The sequence below is a fragment of the Musca vetustissima genome, unplaced genomic scaffold, assembly GCF_032173495.1.
Source record: "Musca vetustissima isolate MV318-11 ecotype Yass unplaced genomic scaffold, APGP_CSIRO_Mvet_v1 utg1260, whole genome shotgun sequence".
Taxonomy (NCBI): domain Eukaryota; kingdom Metazoa; phylum Arthropoda; class Insecta; order Diptera; family Muscidae; genus Musca; species Musca vetustissima.
The window spans coordinates 369,627-390,262 of NW_026883184.1; the positions used below are offsets into that span (position 1 = coordinate 369,627).

General features: G+C 35.7%; 2 protein-coding genes across 3 annotated transcripts in view; one reads left to right on the forward strand and one right to left on the reverse strand.

Annotated features, from left to right (window-relative positions):
• Positions 1 to 289: 289 nt before the first annotated feature.
• Positions 290 to 20,636, forward strand: part of LOC133329990 (fatty-acid amide hydrolase 2-A) — a 63,591-nt gene continuing 43,244 nt past the window's right edge. Inside the window, exon 1 of one of the 2 annotated variants that reach the window (XM_061538450.1) lies at positions 290 to 388. The gene's annotated coding sequence lies outside the window, so the exon portion shown is untranslated. The remainder of the gene's footprint in view (positions 389 to 20,636) is intronic. The other variant, XM_061538449.1, reaches the window with a different exon arrangement.
• LOC133329988 (succinate--hydroxymethylglutarate CoA-transferase) lies at positions 6,468 to 7,784 on the reverse strand. The gene has a single exon (XM_061538447.1). It carries the CDS (start codon positions 7,782 to 7,784, stop codon positions 6,468 to 6,470), a length of 1,317 nt encoding a protein of 438 aa, XP_061394431.1.

A 20,636-nucleotide genomic window follows, 5' to 3' on the forward strand; every position in this document is an offset into this window, starting at 1 on the left:
GTCGTGAATTCTTGTCGTGTGTTTTTTTTTTTTTTTTTTGTTTTCTTGTGTCGAGAAGCCTTCTTGTTGTAAACATTTATTAAATAAAATGTAAAGAAAAAAATTAAAACATATTTTTCGTTTGTTTGTCAGTGATAAAGAACACAAACGTCGTGAACATACTCGTACATACAAAGCAAGTGAAATCACAGCAAGTGTCCTTGACTTTTATAATTTAATTTTGTTGGTGATAAAAAAGAAACAAACTCTCAACCCCATCAACCCACCCACACACAGCCAACCATTCAGCAAACATGTCGTTTGCAACAAAACCCTTTGTTTTAGTTGTAAATGTTATTAAATCGATAGTGCGGTATGGCAGATGTCAGCTGGAGAATGCTTTCCATGAGTGAGTACACAAATACAGCAAATTTCTGAGTCCTTTAGAATTTTTTTTAACTTAAATTGAAAACTTAAAAAATAATGAAAAACTGAAATAAACAGAAATACTGGGTCAAGTGTAAGTAGTGTGTTTGTTTGTTTTCTTGTACATGGTGTATGTATGTAGGTAATGTCACATACCCATGGCCCATCATAATTTACCTTTTTTCGTGTGAAAGTTAAAGGTGCATTGTTTACATTATTTGAATAGGGTTGCCAGAGGTCAATGACAAAATCTTAATTTGCTTAAAAATGCAGGGGGATTGAACTCCCTACATTCATTCTTTAAGAATGGTTTTGTGTAAATTAAGAAGTACACTTTAATTAAAATCGGTTGTGTATGCATGTAATGTAGATGTGTATGTGTGATAATTAAAATGCTTCGCAGTACACCCTTGTAGTATTGTCGGGTGAATGGTGAGAATATGTTAAGAAAATGTTAATTATAGAACATGCGATAAAATGGCCATATATAGTCGTTCATAGGTAGACATGCCCATAATTTGTTTCTGTAGGAAATCACAGTGTATTGTACCAGACGATGTTGTGATATCTTACTGGAGAATTAGACGAAATGAACAAATATGGGGCATGTCACGAATAAGGTTCGGTCTTTCATCTTCAAATGATCTTTGCCACATGTATGTGTCCCGAAAACTAATGTTTAGTTGGGGAAAAATAAATGCATTAGGCCGCTCGTCGAAAATGTCGATAAAATCGGAGAAATGATCGAAGTTAACCGGCATGTTAGCAGTCGTAACATCGCGCAGTAGCTAAAAATCTACCATAAAACTGTTTGAACTCATTTACACTAAACTGGATTCAAAAAGAAGCTCGATGTTTGGGTGTCACACCAATTAACAGAACAAAAATAGGATGGATTAAATTTCCATCTGCGAAGCCTTGGCCAAAAGGAATGAGATATACCCATTTCTTAAACGGATGGTGACTGCAGGTGAGAAATGGATCACATACGATAACTCTGTGCGAAAACGTTCGTGGTCAAAGAGAGGTGAAGCACCTCAAACGGTGGTCAAACCAGGACTAACGACCAGGAAGGTTCTGATAAGAATTTTGGTAGGACTTGAAGGGGATTATTTATTGTGAGTTGCTTCCATATGGCCAAATGTTAAATTCGGATCTCTTTTGTCACCAACTTGAACGTTGGAAGATAGAATTGGCCAACAAGAGAGGTGACTTCCCAGAAACTTCTGGAGCTTGTTTGGGAAGTTTTAATGCATTCTCCATAGACCGAACTTGACACCAAGCAATTATAATCCATTTCTTGCATTGCAAAATTTCTTTAATGATAAAACATTTGTATCTAGAGAGAATTGTGATAATCCATTACTAGAGATTTTTGCAAATAGAGAGCAGTACTTCTATGGGAGAGGCATTATGAAGTTACATTTATAATGGCAACAAATCATAAAACAAAACGGTGCATATTTGGCCCAAATCGGACATTCCGAACCATTTAAAAAAAGTCATACAATTCATATAAAAGTAATGGATTTCTTTTCCCCCAAACTAGCAATATCATTTTAAATAGAATTTAAAAAATATTTTATTTTTGTTTGGACTAGGGAGTTATCACCCTGATGAAATAAAACATTTTCAATGTTAATAAATTGGCCAATAATCGTACATATTTTCGTATATGAAACGTTTTCAAATACCTTTGTCAGCTTTGGTGTTTGATAATCATTTCTTATATCAGTGCTTTTCTTATTCGCGTTTTTCTTATATGAATCAATTTTTATACTGGGGAGATGTAAAAGGCTCGGTGTTTTTGATTATCTTTCTTATATGAGATGTGCTTGTATCCCATATCTACTGTATATTAAAACCAGTGAGAGGAGCAGTATATTCGGACGCGGCCGACCATATGATACCCTACACAACTTCCACGACATTTTAACTTTCGGTGGTTCTATATTCTGAGCTTGGGCAATATTTCACGATATTTGCACCTCTTGATCGACTAGTGGTCAACAAATCCAGTACAGCCCTTCCAATATTCATGATATTCCTTCACCGTGGGTTCTGTTGTGATATTCGGCTTTCAATTGTGACCTATAGATCGACTCGAAAAACACAATAAATTAAGTAAAATAAATTTTCGGTCCATTTCATCCCAATATTACTATCTGATCATCACCGCAAATTATAGACGTTGTCCTTGACCATATTTGGATCCTCATGGAAAAATTTCAAAGCGATCAACGCTATATTTTCGACCTCTAGTGTGGTAATTGGTTACTAAATAATATCTGAATACGTAGGCACTTGTAAATATTTAAGTGTTACGCCCACATCCGAGTACATAGGACAATATAATTGGAATCAATTTAAAAGTCAACCACTCCTCGTGGCTATACTATCAACTTTTTGGGTCTATGTCCTTCAGGACTAATAATACGCTATAGAATACAAAAGTGTGTAATTTTTCACACAAAAGTCAGGGCCCATTTGACCCGTTAAATATTGACCAATTCTTATCAAAACAGGCATGTTTATTCCCGATCCCTTTTTCCTTGTAAAATATCGCGATGTTCGGGCCATAATTGCGCACTCTGGAGTGACCAGAAAAACGGGCAAAAATTAAGTGTTTGGTCCATTAAATCACCTAAATATTAACCGATCTTTACCAATAGGGGTGTTCATTGGCCATAACCCATCCTACATGCAAAATTTCGTGAAGATTGGTCTATAACTGTGGTCTGTATCGTGTTTACAAATTATAATGGACAGACGGACGGACACATATGTCCAGATCGACTCAGCTAGTCGAGATATCGGTATACTTAAAGGTGGGTCTATGACCAATATTTCGCGGCGTTGCAAACTCTTGGGGCTGCACAAAATTATAATACCCTGTTCAGGGACTTACAAACTTTCATTGGTAGCCTTTGGGGTTTTAAACCTTTCACCCCACTGTGGTACAGGGTATTATGTCTCGGTATTATTGTAAAAAAAGGAGGATCGCATTTACGATCCGAATTGAATGGAATTTTGTAAGGTATGTTTTTATCAAAGAGATTTCCGGTTTTTTAATTTGCTTCAATTTAATAAATTTTACTAGTTTAAAATATATTGTTCTTTTCTGGGGGAGGACTTGATCTAGGATTGGTGAAGATAACAGAATCGCCTGAAAGTGGATTTATAAATAATGAAAATGTTGGCCCTTTGTTAGGGAGGTACCAGAAGGGTCCGATCTTCGGACTTCACCTGCACTTGGTAACGGCAATAGGTTGCACCAAGTTTGGTTCAAATCTGATAGTTCGTTCGCATGATATTATAAAATAACTTTTTGCTCAATTTTGACCATTTTGTGGCGGAGGTACCAAAAGGAGTAGACCAATAGGCCCCATCTTTGGACTTCATCTTGGTAAAAATAATAGATTGCCCAAGGTTTGTTTCAAATCGAACATTCCATTTACCTGAAATTGGATTTATATATTGAAAAGGTTGACTCTTTGTTGGGGAGGTACCAAACAAGTGGACCAATGGACCCTATCTTCCTACTTGATCTAGCGTTGGTAAAGATAATACGTTGTGCAAGGTTTGCTTTAAATCGAAAATAGAGTGTAAGAAATTGTATTACCTATTCAATATAGTAAATACCCACACTAGGGTATTTAACCAATTTACCGGGTATTTAATCAATTTATCAAATATATAAGTATGTTATAGAAGAAGTCTATACTTCCTGAGATATGAAATATGTTTCACGAATGAAAAGAGTGTATGTTATTTCCTGATATATCTAGATTTTTTCGAATTTTATTAATATCACATTCATTAGGAATTTATAAACCAATATTGAAATATTATTTTATCAAACAATGTTTTCAATGGCTTTGTGCATATGTTTGTAACAGGCAAAAAATTTAGAATATGCATAGAATCACTTTCTGAGACGATTTATGCATGTCAGTCTGTAGATGGAATATTGTAAACAAAGTACAGGTCGCATTTATGATCCGATTTATGTATGAAATTTTGCACAAGGACGATCCCTATTATCCGTATATAGTTTCGTCCGATTTCATATAAATGGTGCACCAAAGTCCCTATATAACATTCGATTTGCACGAAATTTGGCATTGGGTACTGAATTAAGTCCAGAATGATGTGTGCTAAGTTTCGTGAAAATCGGTTCATATATAGATATAACTCCCATATATATTTCCGTCCGATTTTATGTAAATGGTGAACCAAAGTCCCTATATATCTTTCAATTTGCACGACATTTTGCATAGTGTACTGAATTGAGTCTAGAATGAAGTGTGTCAAGTTTCGAGAAAATCGGGTTAGATTTAGATATATCTCCCATATATAGTTTCGCCCGATTTTAGGTAAATGGTGCACCAAAGTCCCTATATATATCTTTCGATTTGCACGAGTTTTAGTATAACATACTGAATTAAGTCTAGAATGATTTGTGCTAAGTTTCGTGAAAATCGGTTCATATATAGATATAGCTCTCATATATATTTTCGTCCGATTTTATGTAAATGGTGCAACAAAGTTCCTATATATCTTTCGATTTTCACGAAATTTTGCATAGTGTACTGAATTGAGTCTAGAATGACGTGTGCCAAGTTTCGAGAAAATTGGGCTAGATTTAGATCCAAAATATATTTTCGTCCTATTTAAGGTAAATGGGACAAAAGAGTCCCTATATATCTTTCACTTTGCACAAAATTTGGCATAGGGTCTTGATTGCTATGTTTCATGAAAATATATATAAATATTTTCTTCCGATTTTATGTAAATTGTGCACTAAAAACCCAAATTTTGTCCGATTGGCACACAATTTTGTACTATGTACTGAAGATAATATAAAATAGTCTCTGACAATTTTCGTTGAAATCGGTTCACATTCAGATATAGCTCCTATGTATACTTCGTCCGATTTAAGATACATGGTGCTCCAAACACCTAATGTTTGTCCGATTGATACGAAATTTAGCATAACGTATCGAATTAAGACTAGAATTTGTTGAAAGTGATGCAGATACAGACATAGCTCCATAGATATTTCGAACGGGATTAGATTAAATTTTGAACAGCGCGATATATCGAATATCGTGTATCATTCTCTGTTTCAAAAAATTTAATTTTGTGTCTTGATTTAATTCGAACCTACACTAATTCAAGAATGTCCCTATAAAATTTCAAGCGCAAATCTCAACAAATTTTGAAGATATGACCGATTTATTGTATCAGCATCAGGTGACGGTTGAAGAGCTTCTCAAACTTTAATCGCGTTTTTCTCCAAACAGTGTTTTTGCGGATGGCGGGCACGATAACTCAAAAACGAATAATTCAATCGATTCCAAATTTGTACACGTTTCTCGGGGAGTGTATAGCTATCGCATGAACTAGGATAAAGCCAATCGGTAAAGATCTTCCTTATTTTTCAACTTGGTTTGTAGTAAAAAATAGGCGATTTTCCAAAAACAAATTTTTCAAATGTCTGCCATTTTTTTGATTTTTGAGCAAAGTCTAAAATCCTAGTTCATATGAGAGCCAGACATGTACTCTTTCTAACACCATTGAAATTTCCGGATTCCGATGTTCTAGTAATGAGTTATCATGCCCGCCATCGAAAATAAGGACCTTTCTTTAATCACCAAAAACAACATCAACCAAATTTTGTAAATTATTAGAACATCCTCACAACACTATGTTCAGGGGTATCGCTATTTCATCAGAATATTGTAAAACAGAAAAAAAACACATCTTGCCGTAGTTTTTTGCAGAGTAATTGTCGGATGCTGATAACATAGATCATGCTAATAAAAATAATGCTAGCTAAACAAGAAATTTGCCTAAGAATGCTTGTCATCATGAATATAAATGTTTCAACGGAATGAACTCTGACAGGAGAACGTCAAAATCTCTGGGGGGTTCTCCAACCGCCACACACACACATCTATACATTTTTTTTAGGAAAAATACTATCATTTTCATTTTAAATAAAATTATTTATTATTATGACTAATAAATGCACATTCTCTCACAATTATTGCAAACATCTATTCAATAATTTTCTTAGCTCTCAAATCGGCAATATGGCTATCAGAATATTTCAACACTTCGCGTAACACCTCATCAGTATGCTGACCACATACTGGAGGTGCAGACCTGGCATCATTTACAGATTCACTAAATTCCACCGGTGGTCCCACTACTTTCACTACACCATCAGCAGGATGTGGCAATGTTTTGACCAAATCAATTGCCTTAATGTGTTCATCTTCGAACACCTCACGAATGCTATTCACCGGACCCACTGGGAATGTCACATTATCAAATTGTGTCATCCATTCTTTAGAAGTTTTCAGGCAGAAAATATCTTCGAGAAGTTGAATTATTTCTTTACGATTTTTAACACGATCTTTGTTGGTCTTGAATTTAGGATCTTCGGCTAGGTGATCGATCTTCAGACGTTGACACATTTCCTGGAATTGTTTATCACTGCCGGTGCCGAGGGTGAGGTGACCATCTTTGGTTTTGAAACTTTGATAGGGGACAATGCTGGAATGGGCTGTGCCCCAACGTTGGGCATCGAGACCGGCATTAAGGTAATTGGAGGCAACATTGATGAGCAGGGCCACCTGGGTTGAGAAGAGATTGACATCGATTTTTTGGCCACGTCCTGTGCGTTGTCTGTGTAGTAGGGCAGCCAAGATGGCACCATGGGCATAAAGGCCGGTGGCAACATCTGTGACAGCCACGCCGACCTTGCTGGGAGGACCTTCCTTTTCGCCGGTAATGTGTAAAAGGCCACCAATGGAAGCTGCTATGACATCGTAACCAGGGCGTTTGGCATAGGGTCCCTTGGAGCCATAGCCTGTTAGGGAACAATAAATCAAATGGGGAGCGACTTTCTTCAGCTGTTCATAACCCAAATCCATTTCATCCAATTTTCCGGGTACATAATTCTCCACGAGAACATCACAGGTCTTGGCCAATTCGTAGATGATGTCCTTGCCCTTTTTCAAATCAATGCAAACACTTTTCTTGTTACGATTTGAGGCCAAGAAATAGGTTGAATCTTTGCTATTCTCCAGAAAGGGTGGTCCCCATTTACGCGATTCATCACCTCCCGCATAGGGCCGCTCGATTTTATAGACATCAGCACCCATATCCGCCAAAATCATGGTACAATATGGACCAGCTACAATGCGGGTGAGATCGAGAATTTTAATACCCTTCAAAGGGTGACCATCTGTTATTTCGGGTGTTGGAGGCAGAGAAGTGGAGGTTGCCAAACTTTTGCTTGCCACTGTTGTAAAAGCAGGGGTGCTGTTAAAAAGCTTTCTGCTAAGAACACGATTAAATGTCAACATTCTTGGTGTTTGTTTGTCTGTCGTTGATGGGGGGTCACGGGGAAGAAGCAGCAGCAGTGCATAAATAGTAGCTGTAAAAGCTTATGGTGTTATGTTCGGAAAATTTTTGTTTTCTAGATTTTGTTTTATGAATTATTTAATTAGCCGTGCGGCGGCGAGGTGCATATGTCCTCAGTGCGGTTCTATATATCTCCAAACTTTGTTTTTTATTGCAGGTTACACGTTTGTTTTTGTACTCTTTAAGTACAATCTATCAAAACAAAACAAAAAGCTCTTCGATTTTTTTTTATTTTGTTGTTCTCTTTTTACCGGACCGATCGCAACCAGCTCCACACAGGCCACAGTCTTACGCACAACTAACGTAGATAATAACACAAAAATCAGTCACGGTGTCTACCCTGGAATTATGGGGGAAGAGAGCGAGAGTTATCTGGCCCCATATACAGGGCTGCCAGATTTTTTTTTGGAAAAATCGTCAAAATGACGATTTTTTATCAAAAATCGTCAAAAATTTAAATACGCACATTTAGATATATTTAAATATATTTTTTTTATTAAAATGAACATAAAAGAGGTATTCAATTTATTAAACACGGGTTTTAAAGCTAATCAAGGAATTCATTTATTTTATAAATAAATATTTGAATAGTCATTTCGACTTTAATAAAGTCATTCATTTTGAAAATAAATATTTGTGTTAATCATTTTCAACATGTCGGTTTTAATTAACGTATCATAACAATTTGTTTTGTTAACTTTTAAATAATCGTTGGTATAAATTTCTCCATTGAATCCTTATTGGGGGAATTTCGACTTTTCGTTTTATTAAGGTTTACTTGGCTGAAAACACGCTCAACATTTGCTGAGGAATGGGGTAATACCATTACCTTCCGTACAAATTTAGTTATTATAGGAAAAACATATGAACCATCACCACGTTTCAAATCAAATATTGCATTCCAAAAACGAAATAAATCGGTTTCATCATTTTCACAAATGTTATCAAAATCAAACAACCTTAGTTCGCGAAATTCTGAATCCAATTTTTGTTTTTCATCTTCGTTCACAAAATGTGGAAATTCTTTAAGGATATCGAAAAATGAATTATTCTTTTCATTACTAATATACGTTGGACTTATCATAGATACAATTTTAAAAATGCTTTCAAATCGAATATTTTTAAAATTGTAATAACTTTGTATAAATTGAAACTTAAATTTAATATAACGTTTCCGTTCACCAATTTTCTTCAATTTGCCCGTGTCAAAAAACAACAACCGTTAACTTTTATTTGTTTTGTTGCTGTCTACCCAGAGAACGGCACAGCTGATTGGTAGTTTTTCATCTATCTGGGTAAACGTAAACTGTTGTTGGCTTTGTAACAGAACAAAGTAAACCTCACACACATATGCCAAATATTCAAATTCTTTTTACTTTTTCTTTCGCTTTATTCATTTTTGATGTTGCCATAACAAAACGAACCCAAATATTGCAATATTACTAAAATGACCAAAAATCGTCATTTTTTGGGCAAAAATCGTCAAATCGTCATTTTTCAATTTTTGACCAAAAAATCGTCAAAACTGACAGCCCTGCCCATATATCAATTAAGCACCTTATGGTTGTTTTGTTTTAAAAATGAGTATCTCTCTCTGCTCTCTCTTTAATAGTTTTCTCTTAGTTGATAACAAATGATAACACAGCGGATCAGCTGGCCAACAAATGGTCTCTTTAATATTAAACAAACAAATATTAAAAATTTAGTTAAAGATCAGCACTAACAAATTTTTATTCTTAATTTTTATTGCATTATTTTTTCCTCTCGCGATAAATATATAAACAAAAAAATCTTCCGTTGCCGATTCATATCTTATTTAAATTTTGTATTTTTAATTTAAAAAAAAAAAAACTTTCATAAGAACATCTTTTCAAGGTCCAAGCGATGTTTTAACCTTCGTAAATACCCAAAAATGTCAAGAGGATAATTGAAGTGATGACGAAATCTGTGTTTTTGTTTGCGATTTTTGGAATTCCCCTCATAATTTTTGTAATGCACTTTTAAGTATTGAAAGGTCACCAGCGGTTGCACCCAAAAGGTGCCTCTTGTGGTTACCGTAAATATTCTTAATTGAGCGGAAAAATTTGTTTAAACATAATAAATAAAAAAAAATCGTCCGAAAATAATATGTTGATAAGAATGAGCCGCAGTGTACTCATATGATTATGGAACCACCAATGGATTTTTAATTATGATTAGACAATTTTAAATTAGAGGAACATACGTACTGAAACATTCGATATAATGCCGAGATAATATATCAGCATATAGAAACGAATAATTTTTGAAACGCTAGACACCTTTAAATTTGTCAGAGGGTCTATATACTTACTTACTTAGCTGGCTTGTGACAGAATTTTCGTTCCATAAGCTTAAAAAAAAATTTATGCGCAGTTTTTCCAATTTGAAGGACCATTTTCGGCTATGTTGTCTTCCACTTGATCTTTCCATATTATTCGTTGCATTCCCCTTCTGCCTGAACCATCAGCTGGTTCGTTTTTATATGCCTTCAGGGCTGCGGCATCTTCATCCATTCTAGCCAACGTAGTCGCTGCAGTTCAATACGTCTAACAATGTCGATGTCCGAGAATAGCTGGTACAACTCATGGTTCATTCGACGGCGATATTCACCATCAACGCAGATCGGCTCATAGATATTTCGAAGAATTTTTCTCTTAACACTCCAAGAGCTGCCACATCTGCTTGCGTAAGTACCCATGCTTAAGATCCATATAACAGCACGGGTAGTATCAGCGTCTTGTAGAGTGTGAGTTTGGTATGGCGGGAGTTTGGTCTTGCTTTTGAGTTGTTTGCTCAGACCATAGTAGCATCGGTTGGCCATCACTATCCTTCTTCGAATTCCAAAACTGATGTCATTCGTTTTATTTATGACTGTACCAAGGTATATAAAATTTTTGACTGGACGTCTTGCGCGTTGATACCATCAACTTGGTCTTCTCGCCGTTTACTGCCAGATCCACTTTGGCAGACTCCTATTCAATTTGTTCAAAGGTGGCTCTTACCGCTCTCAGTGTTCGACCCATTATTTCGACGTCATCGGCGCAGGCGAGTACCATCTGTTGTTTGGTGTACAGAGTGCCATATTTGTTCACGTTTGCCTCTCGTATGACATTTTCCAGCAGGTTGTTAAAAAGGTCACACGACAAACTGTCAGCTTGTCTGAATCCTCATTCGGTATTAAAGAGCTCGGAGAGGTCATTTACGACTTTAACTGCTGATCTTGTGTCTGTTAAAGTTATCCTGCATAACCGAATTAATTTTGCAGGAATGCCAAACGTAGACATGATTTTATGCACCTCTGAACGGATAGGGCTGTCGAATGCGGCTAGGTGGTGTCGTCGACGAATAGGTGGAATTTGTCAATGTGTCAATGTGTTTTTCGTGGGTTTTTTCCAGGATTTGGCGCAGAGTGAAAATCTCTTCAATGGTGGATTTGCCAGGTCTGAAGCCGCATTGGTATGACCCAATAATGTCATTGACCATTGACTTCAGTCGTTCACACAGTACGCTGGATAGCACATTATATGCGATTGGAATGAGACTTATTCATTTATAGTTGTCACATATCGTCTTGTCTCCTTTTTTGTGCACGGGACACAGGATGCTGAGCCAAATTGTACTAATTAGCTGGTGCATGCTCCTTACCAGCATCTGACCACCAGTCTTGAATAGAACGGCTTGTAACCCATCGGCACCTGCTGCTTTATTATTCTTCAGCCGATTGATCGCTATTCTGACTTCATCTTGGCTAGGTGGTATACACTCTATACCGTCATTTATTATTGGTTCTGGGGTATCCTCTTCACCGCTACTACCAAAGTTCTACCAAAACTTTATTTCTGATATCAATTAACATTCCCTACTTGTGCAGAAAATCCGCACCAATTATCGGTCTGTCCATGTTCGCCAAAGTGAAAACAAACTGAAAATCGCAACGTAATCCTAAATCTACGTTTATCCAAAAAAGTGCTTTTTATAATAAAAGAGTATTTTTTTAAGAAAATACAAAAAAAAAACATTTTATTCAGTTTCATAAAGATCTATTTTCAAGATATCATCACTTAGTCTATGTTTCTGATGGTAATAATATGAGAATTTTTGCTTCTTTCGATTGCATTTGAATATGTATGCTATTGACTAATTTTAATTTCACAAACTCTTTCTCGAAAGCCAAAATCCCCCAACTAACATGAATTTCAGTTCTAAAGTGCTCTTGAAATTATTGAAGTAATCACGACGACTATAAATGTCATGAATTTGCCTACCTCAGGAGATAGCACAGAGTACGCCAAATTGAGTATCTGACAAACATATCCGGTTAAAAAAGATTGGAACTGATAAATTAATGTTTGTAATTTTAATCATAACTGAACAGTTATCAATCGTAAACCCATTCATTTTTAAGAAGAATATTGCAATCACATCAAAATCTTCGGTCAAATCCATAACAAATTCTAATCCAAAAACAAATTATATATCATGGTTTAATGGAGGACTGGAATGGTACTGAAATGGCCACGGGGTACTGCGGTACTTTTTTGGGTAAAAAGGTACTGAAAAAATACTATTGTACTGAATTTTCCATCCCTGATTTCCATACGTCTGAATTGCTTATCCTTTTACAACAATTAAATTTAACGCCGGCAAAACTGATATATCGGCTCCAATATCCACTAAAAATTGTAATTTATTTGTACACTAATAGGCGACGTGTTGTTATTTCCGCACCCCCATCGCTAGTCTTTTTCACAACGTGTTTGCTTAGTTTTTTGAATTATGATCTTCCCTGAATGCGCACGGCTGGTCGCTGTCCCTGGCGTCTTGGCCGAATCTATAATGGCCAATTCTTCTTTCTAGTTTCCATCATGACGTTCCACTAAATCTCCCACTCGATTTAATTTTTCGAACAGTCGCTTCATCATAGAAATCTCCAGTTATAGTTGGCTAACCCTTGGCAAATATTACTTGTGGCCTGAACTAAACCTTCGATTACCTTACCAATATCTGTAATTTGCGACGTCTCTGCCGATGTTGGGAAAACGTTATGATGCCCTGAACCGGTTTCGTTCGAGTTTCGATGGTCTGTTCGCTGTGGTCATCTTAACATTTCGATGCTTTAGAGAGGAGCTCACACAGAAGGTTACATGTAATATAGATAAAAAACGATATTGCAGTAATATTAATGATAATTCGAATTCAAAATTTCAATTTCAAGTCGAGAGCCATCTGATTAGAAGCAGTGACCATCAGTCATATGAACTTGTGTTCCGCTATTTCATTGTTATTCATCCAGTATTATAGTTTCGCACAGTGTGACTACTCTTGTTTCAGGTACGCGGTCTGAATCAAAGGTATTGATTGTGGATTCAATAGTTTCCTGCAATATGTTTTTGTGCGGTGTCTATCCAGTCGTCTATTGCTTTGAGTCTTAAAGCTGAAACTGTCGCTTCATACTTTAATTGGATATCTATTGGATGTATATACAGTATTGTCTCCAAAGCCCTAGTTGTCTTCTCTGAATGGTCTAATAACGATTTTATAGATCCAGCGTATCTTAAGATTGAAACCCCATTTGGAGTCTACAGGGTCTTCTACAGAAAGACATATCTACCTTTTGGATTTACGATAGAGCTCCTCCATCTATTCCTTAGCATATAGTTAACCCAGTTTATGATTGCCCGGTCAACTTGAAAAGATTCCAAGGATTGGATGAACGTATTAGTTCTGACATTGTTGAAGGCTCGATTGTACGTTCCATAGTTTCGAGTAGTAATTAAGTTAGACTTATTTGCCGGTAAGATTTTGGTGTTGTGTAGTTTGCTTTGCGGGCCTTACTTGTGAAGACTACCCTGGCTTCCTGTGAGGCTTTCGGAGTGTACGCAAGCCTTATACATGCGTTAAAGAGTGCGGCTAGATGTGGGAAATACGTTGTCTGGCATTGACTTGTCAATTATAGGTTCTTCTGATTTTTCATCCCTGTCTACCATAGAATTGTCCTTTATCGATGTGTTTGGTGGAAAGTTATCATTCATTGGAAGCCTCAATGTTCCCTCAGTTGTTTTTATTCTGGATATGGGCCTTAGATAGAAACTTATTGATTTTTGAAACGTATTTCTTTCAGGAAAAATACCACATTTGTCTTTTTTTCTTGTTCTTAGCATAAATACTAATTTTGAGGACTATAAATGCAGACACTGCAGAAATGAAAACTGTAAAAACAAAAATGTCGCGTGACCGAGATAAATCCATCGCAAATAAAGGATATTCCAATTCGGAGAGTTTTTCCATTATTAGCAGTGGTGTCTAAAGTTATGTATATTTGAAGTCGCATGAGCGACCATATATATAGCGACATTTGAATTTGCTGATTGCGCTTCAGAAGATGCTGCTGAAACTTCAAAAGCCTTGTTTTGGGTGTGTCTCATACGATTCGAGTTCTCGATAATTTTTTCATTATTAAATGGCTATATTCATAGTAGTTCCCATAATAATAATGGTTATATTACATGTCCATTATATCTTTCACAGATAACCTCCTGGTTTTATTCAAATTGCATTGTGTAATATCTGCAACTATCGCAATAGTTCTGTTAAGTAATCACAATTATAAATGTCTATACGATTTTTTCTCAATATCACTTCTATATTACAAAGAAAAACCAAGGTAAAGGTCAGTATTTTATAGACACTGGCCGTAATTATGCAATTATTGATCGGCAATTTTTTGGTAACCAAAACAATGTGGTTATTAATCCCTTATCACTTCAAATTGTTGATGACCGATGCAAAAAAGTAAAAAAAAAAACAACTAAAGTCACAGCTGTGACGCACAGAACATAAATCAGAACACATTGAAGACTACTAATGTTAATTATTAATTAATTGATACCATACCATTGAGAAATTGTTCAACTTTCTAGGTAAATGACCTAATTATAATATACTAGGCGTTTAGAAAAAAAAAAAAAACAAAAGTTTACTATGGGAAAATATTGAAGAACGGAACATGTGTTTCGAAAATTTACTATGACTACAATACTGTACATGGTAAATATTTAATATTTAAATTGTAATCGTAAAAATCAATGCGTATTGATTGATTTCACATGAATAAAAATACATATACAATTCTTAATAATAGTGATGATTTGGGAAGAGCCTAATAAAACCTTTAAGGTGTTCATAATGAAATATATTTTAAATTAAAATATATTTTAAATTTTTGTTTTTTAAAATAGTATAAAAAAGTAGTAGCCCTTAAAACTATTTTTCTACACAGTATCTACTTAATTGCCTGGGTTTCTGGTCGTTCTAGACCTCACAATTATAAGTCGAACATCACAAATGTCCTTAACTAATAATTCGAATGACTGTATTGATAATGACAGCCATTCGAAAAACAAGCGGAACTTTTATGTGTGGTAATATCAAAACCTAAACTTATGTATACACCGCACAGATTTGTATATAAGTCAGCCTTCCTGAAACCATTATACGAAATAGTTTGGAAAATATTGCTAAACACTTCAAAATACCGAAAATGGGTACCGTTCTATGCGAGCTATACCAAACCGTAAACTGACATTAATACGAATAATAGACGGGGGGCTACCCGAAAACATGGGCCAATGTTGATATCCAAAATATTACAATTCTCCCGAATTTGTTGAAACACATGTTGAAAGTTCCCAAAAATCGCGATCTTTCGGGTGTAGCATTATATGATTATTTGAAGGCACATCTAAAACCCTCCAAATATCGAATAAAGGAGGCTACCGTTGAGGCTACTCTAAATGTGGACCAATATTGGTCATTTTCGGTAGGAAGATTTGATACCGAGAACCAAACGCTAATACAACATCTACCCCCTATTTCCGGGTTGTTTGTTATCAAATCGATGCAAAATGGATAGTTTCATAATATTATGTTGGTGCGTATGAAATGTTTTTAAGTGATCGAATACAACAGCATATCTTTCATTAAAAACTGTTTATTCAATCAAAGTATGCTCCATTCGCTTTACCCAAATGCTCCGCATAGAACGGTATGCTCCGGGTATTTACCCAAATATTGGGTATAAACTCTTTAACTGACAAACCACTTGGTACAGGCTACCAAAATTCGACTGACATGTTTTCAATACCAAAAGAAATACTAGTCTATGGGTCCATGTGTTGATATAGCCCTCATATAACCGTACCTCCCGATTTAAGGTAATGTGTGTATATTAGTCACGTTTTGTAATCATATAGGCTGTAATTTGGCACAGAAAGTTCTCTATGGGTACGTTTTCTGGTAGCCCCAATTTGGCTCATATGTTTTTAATTCAAAACTAATATTATTGTTCGGTTGATTCCTCGGGATTCCATTCCATCGCCTTTCTGATTATGCCATGGACATTTTTTTCTTAAGGTATGGCCAATCCATCTCCATTTTCTATGTTTTGGTATGGGTTCCTGGTTCGTTAGATTCCACGGCTCCACGTTAGTTATTGTGTTGGGCCAGAATATTCTGCATATTATCCTGAGGCATCTCTTTATGAATACCGGTAGATTTTGCGTGATGGTATTTGACACAAGCCAGATTTAACTGCTATATATCAGAATCGACTTTATACACGATTCGAATATTTTAAGTTTGGTTCACCAGGATATATGTGAGCTTTGTTACTGTGCTTCAGAGATAGCAGAGGCTATCGACGCATTCAATTGCTTGGCCTTGCAACGTGGAGTTTGCTGTACTGTTGTTGTTAATTTCCATGGCCTTAGTTTTCTTGGTCTCAAGTCTTGTGAGAGTGAATGCAGATATCATCCGTATAGCTTAAGTTGTCATAAGAGACTCCATGTTATACCTCTTCTCTGAGAGCTGACTTCATTCAGAGGGGTGACAGAAGACTAGATCTGTGTAGTTCAAAGGAATCCGAATCAGGAACGATCGGAACTAGGTCCGTTAATATTGCTCCAGTCGTCCTTTCTTGCTCTCGTTCACCTAGTTCCTCTTGCTCCGTCGTTCTTTTTTGCCCTTGTTCTCCCAGTTCTTTTTGCTGCCGGAGTCCTTCTTTAACTGATGTATAATAAAATATTGTACATCATTCAAAAAAAAAAAAAAAAAAAAACAAAACGTGAACGACAGTGTTGATCGAAGGAACTTTCATGTACCAGTAAACTAAAAGAACGACCTTGAGGAACGCGCAAAAAAAAACTTCGAACCGGAACTTGATTGTCCAACTCTACAAAGGGCATTTTTGTTTAACTCCTACGTTGGTGTGAAACGGTTGGCTTATGTTCCCGTTGTGAAGAACTGAGAGTTCTGCATCTTTGCACTTCACTCTTATTATTCGGATTATTTTCTGGGGTACTCACTTTTGTTCCATGCCTCTCAGTTCGTCTGATAGTATCAAATACTTTCTTGAAATCGATGAATGTTAGGTACAGGGGGTGCGCCATTCTATAGATTGTTCTATTAGGGTGTTGATTGTCTCGTAGGGTGTTGACCTGGACCACGTAATTTCTATTTGGTCTAAAGCCAGCTTGTTTGTCACTCAGAATGTTTCTATTTGACTTTGATTTTTTTTCTGTATTATGGTTGCCAGAATTTTGTATATGCTTTTGAGCAGGGTTATTCCTCTCATGTTGTTATAATCTTTCAAATGGCATTTTTTGGGTAACTTCACAACAATGACTTTCTTCCATGTTGGAGGCAGTCTCTCATCCTCCCAAGCTGATTGATGTGAGTTCGAAGTAACTCAACTGCGGTTTATCTATCTTCTTATAGGCAACAATTTTTCAATCTATTCCTTAGAATATGGCAGAATCCTTCAACTCAGAGGGGTCTAAGGATTGAATAAGTGTTTCTGTGTCACCATTGTTGAATGTTCCATTGATGTCCTCGATGCCGAAGGTGCCTTCAATATGATGTATTATAATATTGAGAGGTTCATGTCAATGGTGCACCGAAGATAACACACTTCGAGAGTTATGGTACATGTAAGACATACTTGTAGATTGATCGTCACTAAACATCCACATACAGATTTATTCCAAACATACTTCATATCTTTATTAAATTTAGATACATTGTTATAACCATAAAATCGAGGGAATAATTAACAACAATGTCATTTTGACTCTTATGAAAGCAGACACCTTTTTAAATATAGAAAGTTATGGGACATTGACATTGAAAATTGCATCATCTCAGATGAGTCAGCGGGGAAGCACTTCACTTTTTTAACAAATGTTTAATTCGCCCATTAAGGAAAGTCAAAGAATTCTCAATTGGCATTTAAATGGAAATTTTGTATCCCTAGAATATTAACTGCGTGCTGGTGTCACTTTACCTCAACTTATTATAATTAAGGCATTTTAGACGTCGTAACTCATTTACTCGGGGATATTTTTTTAATATCCATTCAACATTTTGACATTTATGAGATGTAAATTGCAATAATGTATATAAAATTTGATATAATTGACAGTTGCAACGCGCTACTGTGTTACAAAAAAAAGTTCGAACGGAAGTTGGAGACGTCCATGTCGTATTGTTGCTGTTGTTATAAATATTGAAATGCAACAACAATAATAATAACAAATCAATTGCTATTAGAATATTTAATAATTATTAACATTGAACGATTATTTTGCAGTTATCATGCAATCCAATAAATATTAAAAACTACTATTCAATAAGATAGCAAACAAAAAATATATTTGTTAAACATTTATTCCGAACAGAGGCCAGACATCTAGTCTGGTGTTTGAATGCAATTAAATGAAAATGAAACAAAAATGAAATGTACTTTACTGTTTGAAACGCGTATGAAGTTATGATTGTTATTTGTAGACAATGTTTTAAAAATGTCGTATTATATACTAATTTAATATACATTTCTATAGGAGTCTTGAGTAACCATAAGAAACTAACCAGCCCTCATCCAAGATGTCTCCAAAATAATAATAAAAAAAAAATAATTTTGTCCCATTTCAAATTTTCTGAAATTAAATAACATCTCAAATGATCGCTTCAACAAAGAAATATAAACATCCCATTCCCCTTATCAGTTATTGGTTTTCATTCATTCATTTTTCCGACGCCGCCACCAGAAATACTATTTTTTCTGGTGGCGGCGTTCTGCACACTGAGTAGAACGACAAAAACGGCAAAAAGCAAACAATTACAAAGACATTATCGATAACAGCATTGCAAAATGGAAAGTTTATATAGTTGAATGTCTCCTAATCTCAGCAAATTGTGCATAAATTATCACATTAAAATGTGCGATAAGTTTTGCTGGCATAGCACCAGCAAGCAGCATTTGTCGGAATATTATGTCAAATCCAAGAAATTGTAAAGTGTTTTGTTTAGTTTAGTTCTTGGTTTATTTATCAGTTAAAGTGGAACAAGATTATATCAGATATGTATATTGGAAAGTCCACGACCTACCACAGTAGAATCTATACTTGGTTTTTGCACACCCAGTTCCATTGAAGCCCCTCAGAGGGTTAATGGGACGATACTTTTATTATGGGGATACAACAAAACAAGTAAATACGACATTAACTTCGACGACATTTTTATACTCTCCACCACGTTATGTGCATTCGAAATTCCGATCGGGAAATTTTATGGGAACTATGATTTTTATTATTTGGTAATAAGAAATATCAAAACTTGGACCTACATAAACAATTTTCGCTCAAATTTGCCAAACCCTACAATGAAGTATCAAGCAAAAACCTTCACAATACTGACAATGTGGCGCTACCCTTATATTTACCATTATATGGACTTATATAACGTTAAGTTCGGCAGATCCGAACGATACCCACCATCATAAGTAACTGGCAGGTACTTGATATGAAACTATAGGGAACATACCAAAAAGTGGGCCCACACCGACAATTCTACAAACCTATTTCAGCAATGTTTAGTGGAGATTTTTCCTAAAAAACCCAAAAAAGTGAACCGATATTGACGACGCATAGTATAGACGCGAGAATGATTACAACAGAGAGACGGGCATGCTTAAATCTTCATAGAATTTTACGCTGATCAAATACTGTTATGTAAAGGGCACAGTTATATGGGGCCATGATCAACGTACACAGGTTTATTTCGGAAGGTTGGGTGGAAGCTGCTGCTTCAATATGGAAATTGTGTGCATACGTCCCTGGAGGCTGTAACTAAAGCAGAACCAAAACTGATTACATCGAGTTGGAATTTCCGAACATTTGTTTTATTTTATATAAAAGGTGTTATGCCTAATTGAGGACTGATATAGCTCAATTTCGAACATACAATTTTTGCATCACAATCCCTTCCTTTACGCTAAATATTAAAAATATCGAAAATCTAGAACCTCAAAATATGGAAAATTGGGGGTACCCTTATATGGGGCCTTCTTGAAAAAGTGGAACTATATTTATAATATTTAGTGGAAAGATTTACTATCCAATGCGATAAAAACCCCAAAATATTGAAAATTGGAGACACCGTTATAAGGGGCTACCAGAAAAGTGGACTTATATTTATACGGGTTTGTGTAGAAATTTGGTACCCGATAAGAAGCCAATGTTTCAAATTTCAGCGAATTCGGTTGAAAAGCGCGCTCAAGAACCCAAATATATCAAAAAATTGGAATACCGTTTTATGGCAGCTTTGCCTAAACCTCGTCCGATATAGCCCAACTTCAAACTTGACCAGCCTGCAGACTCTATGAAGATCTATCTCAATACATTTAGATGCTAGATTGATAACAACAAAGAGACGGACAT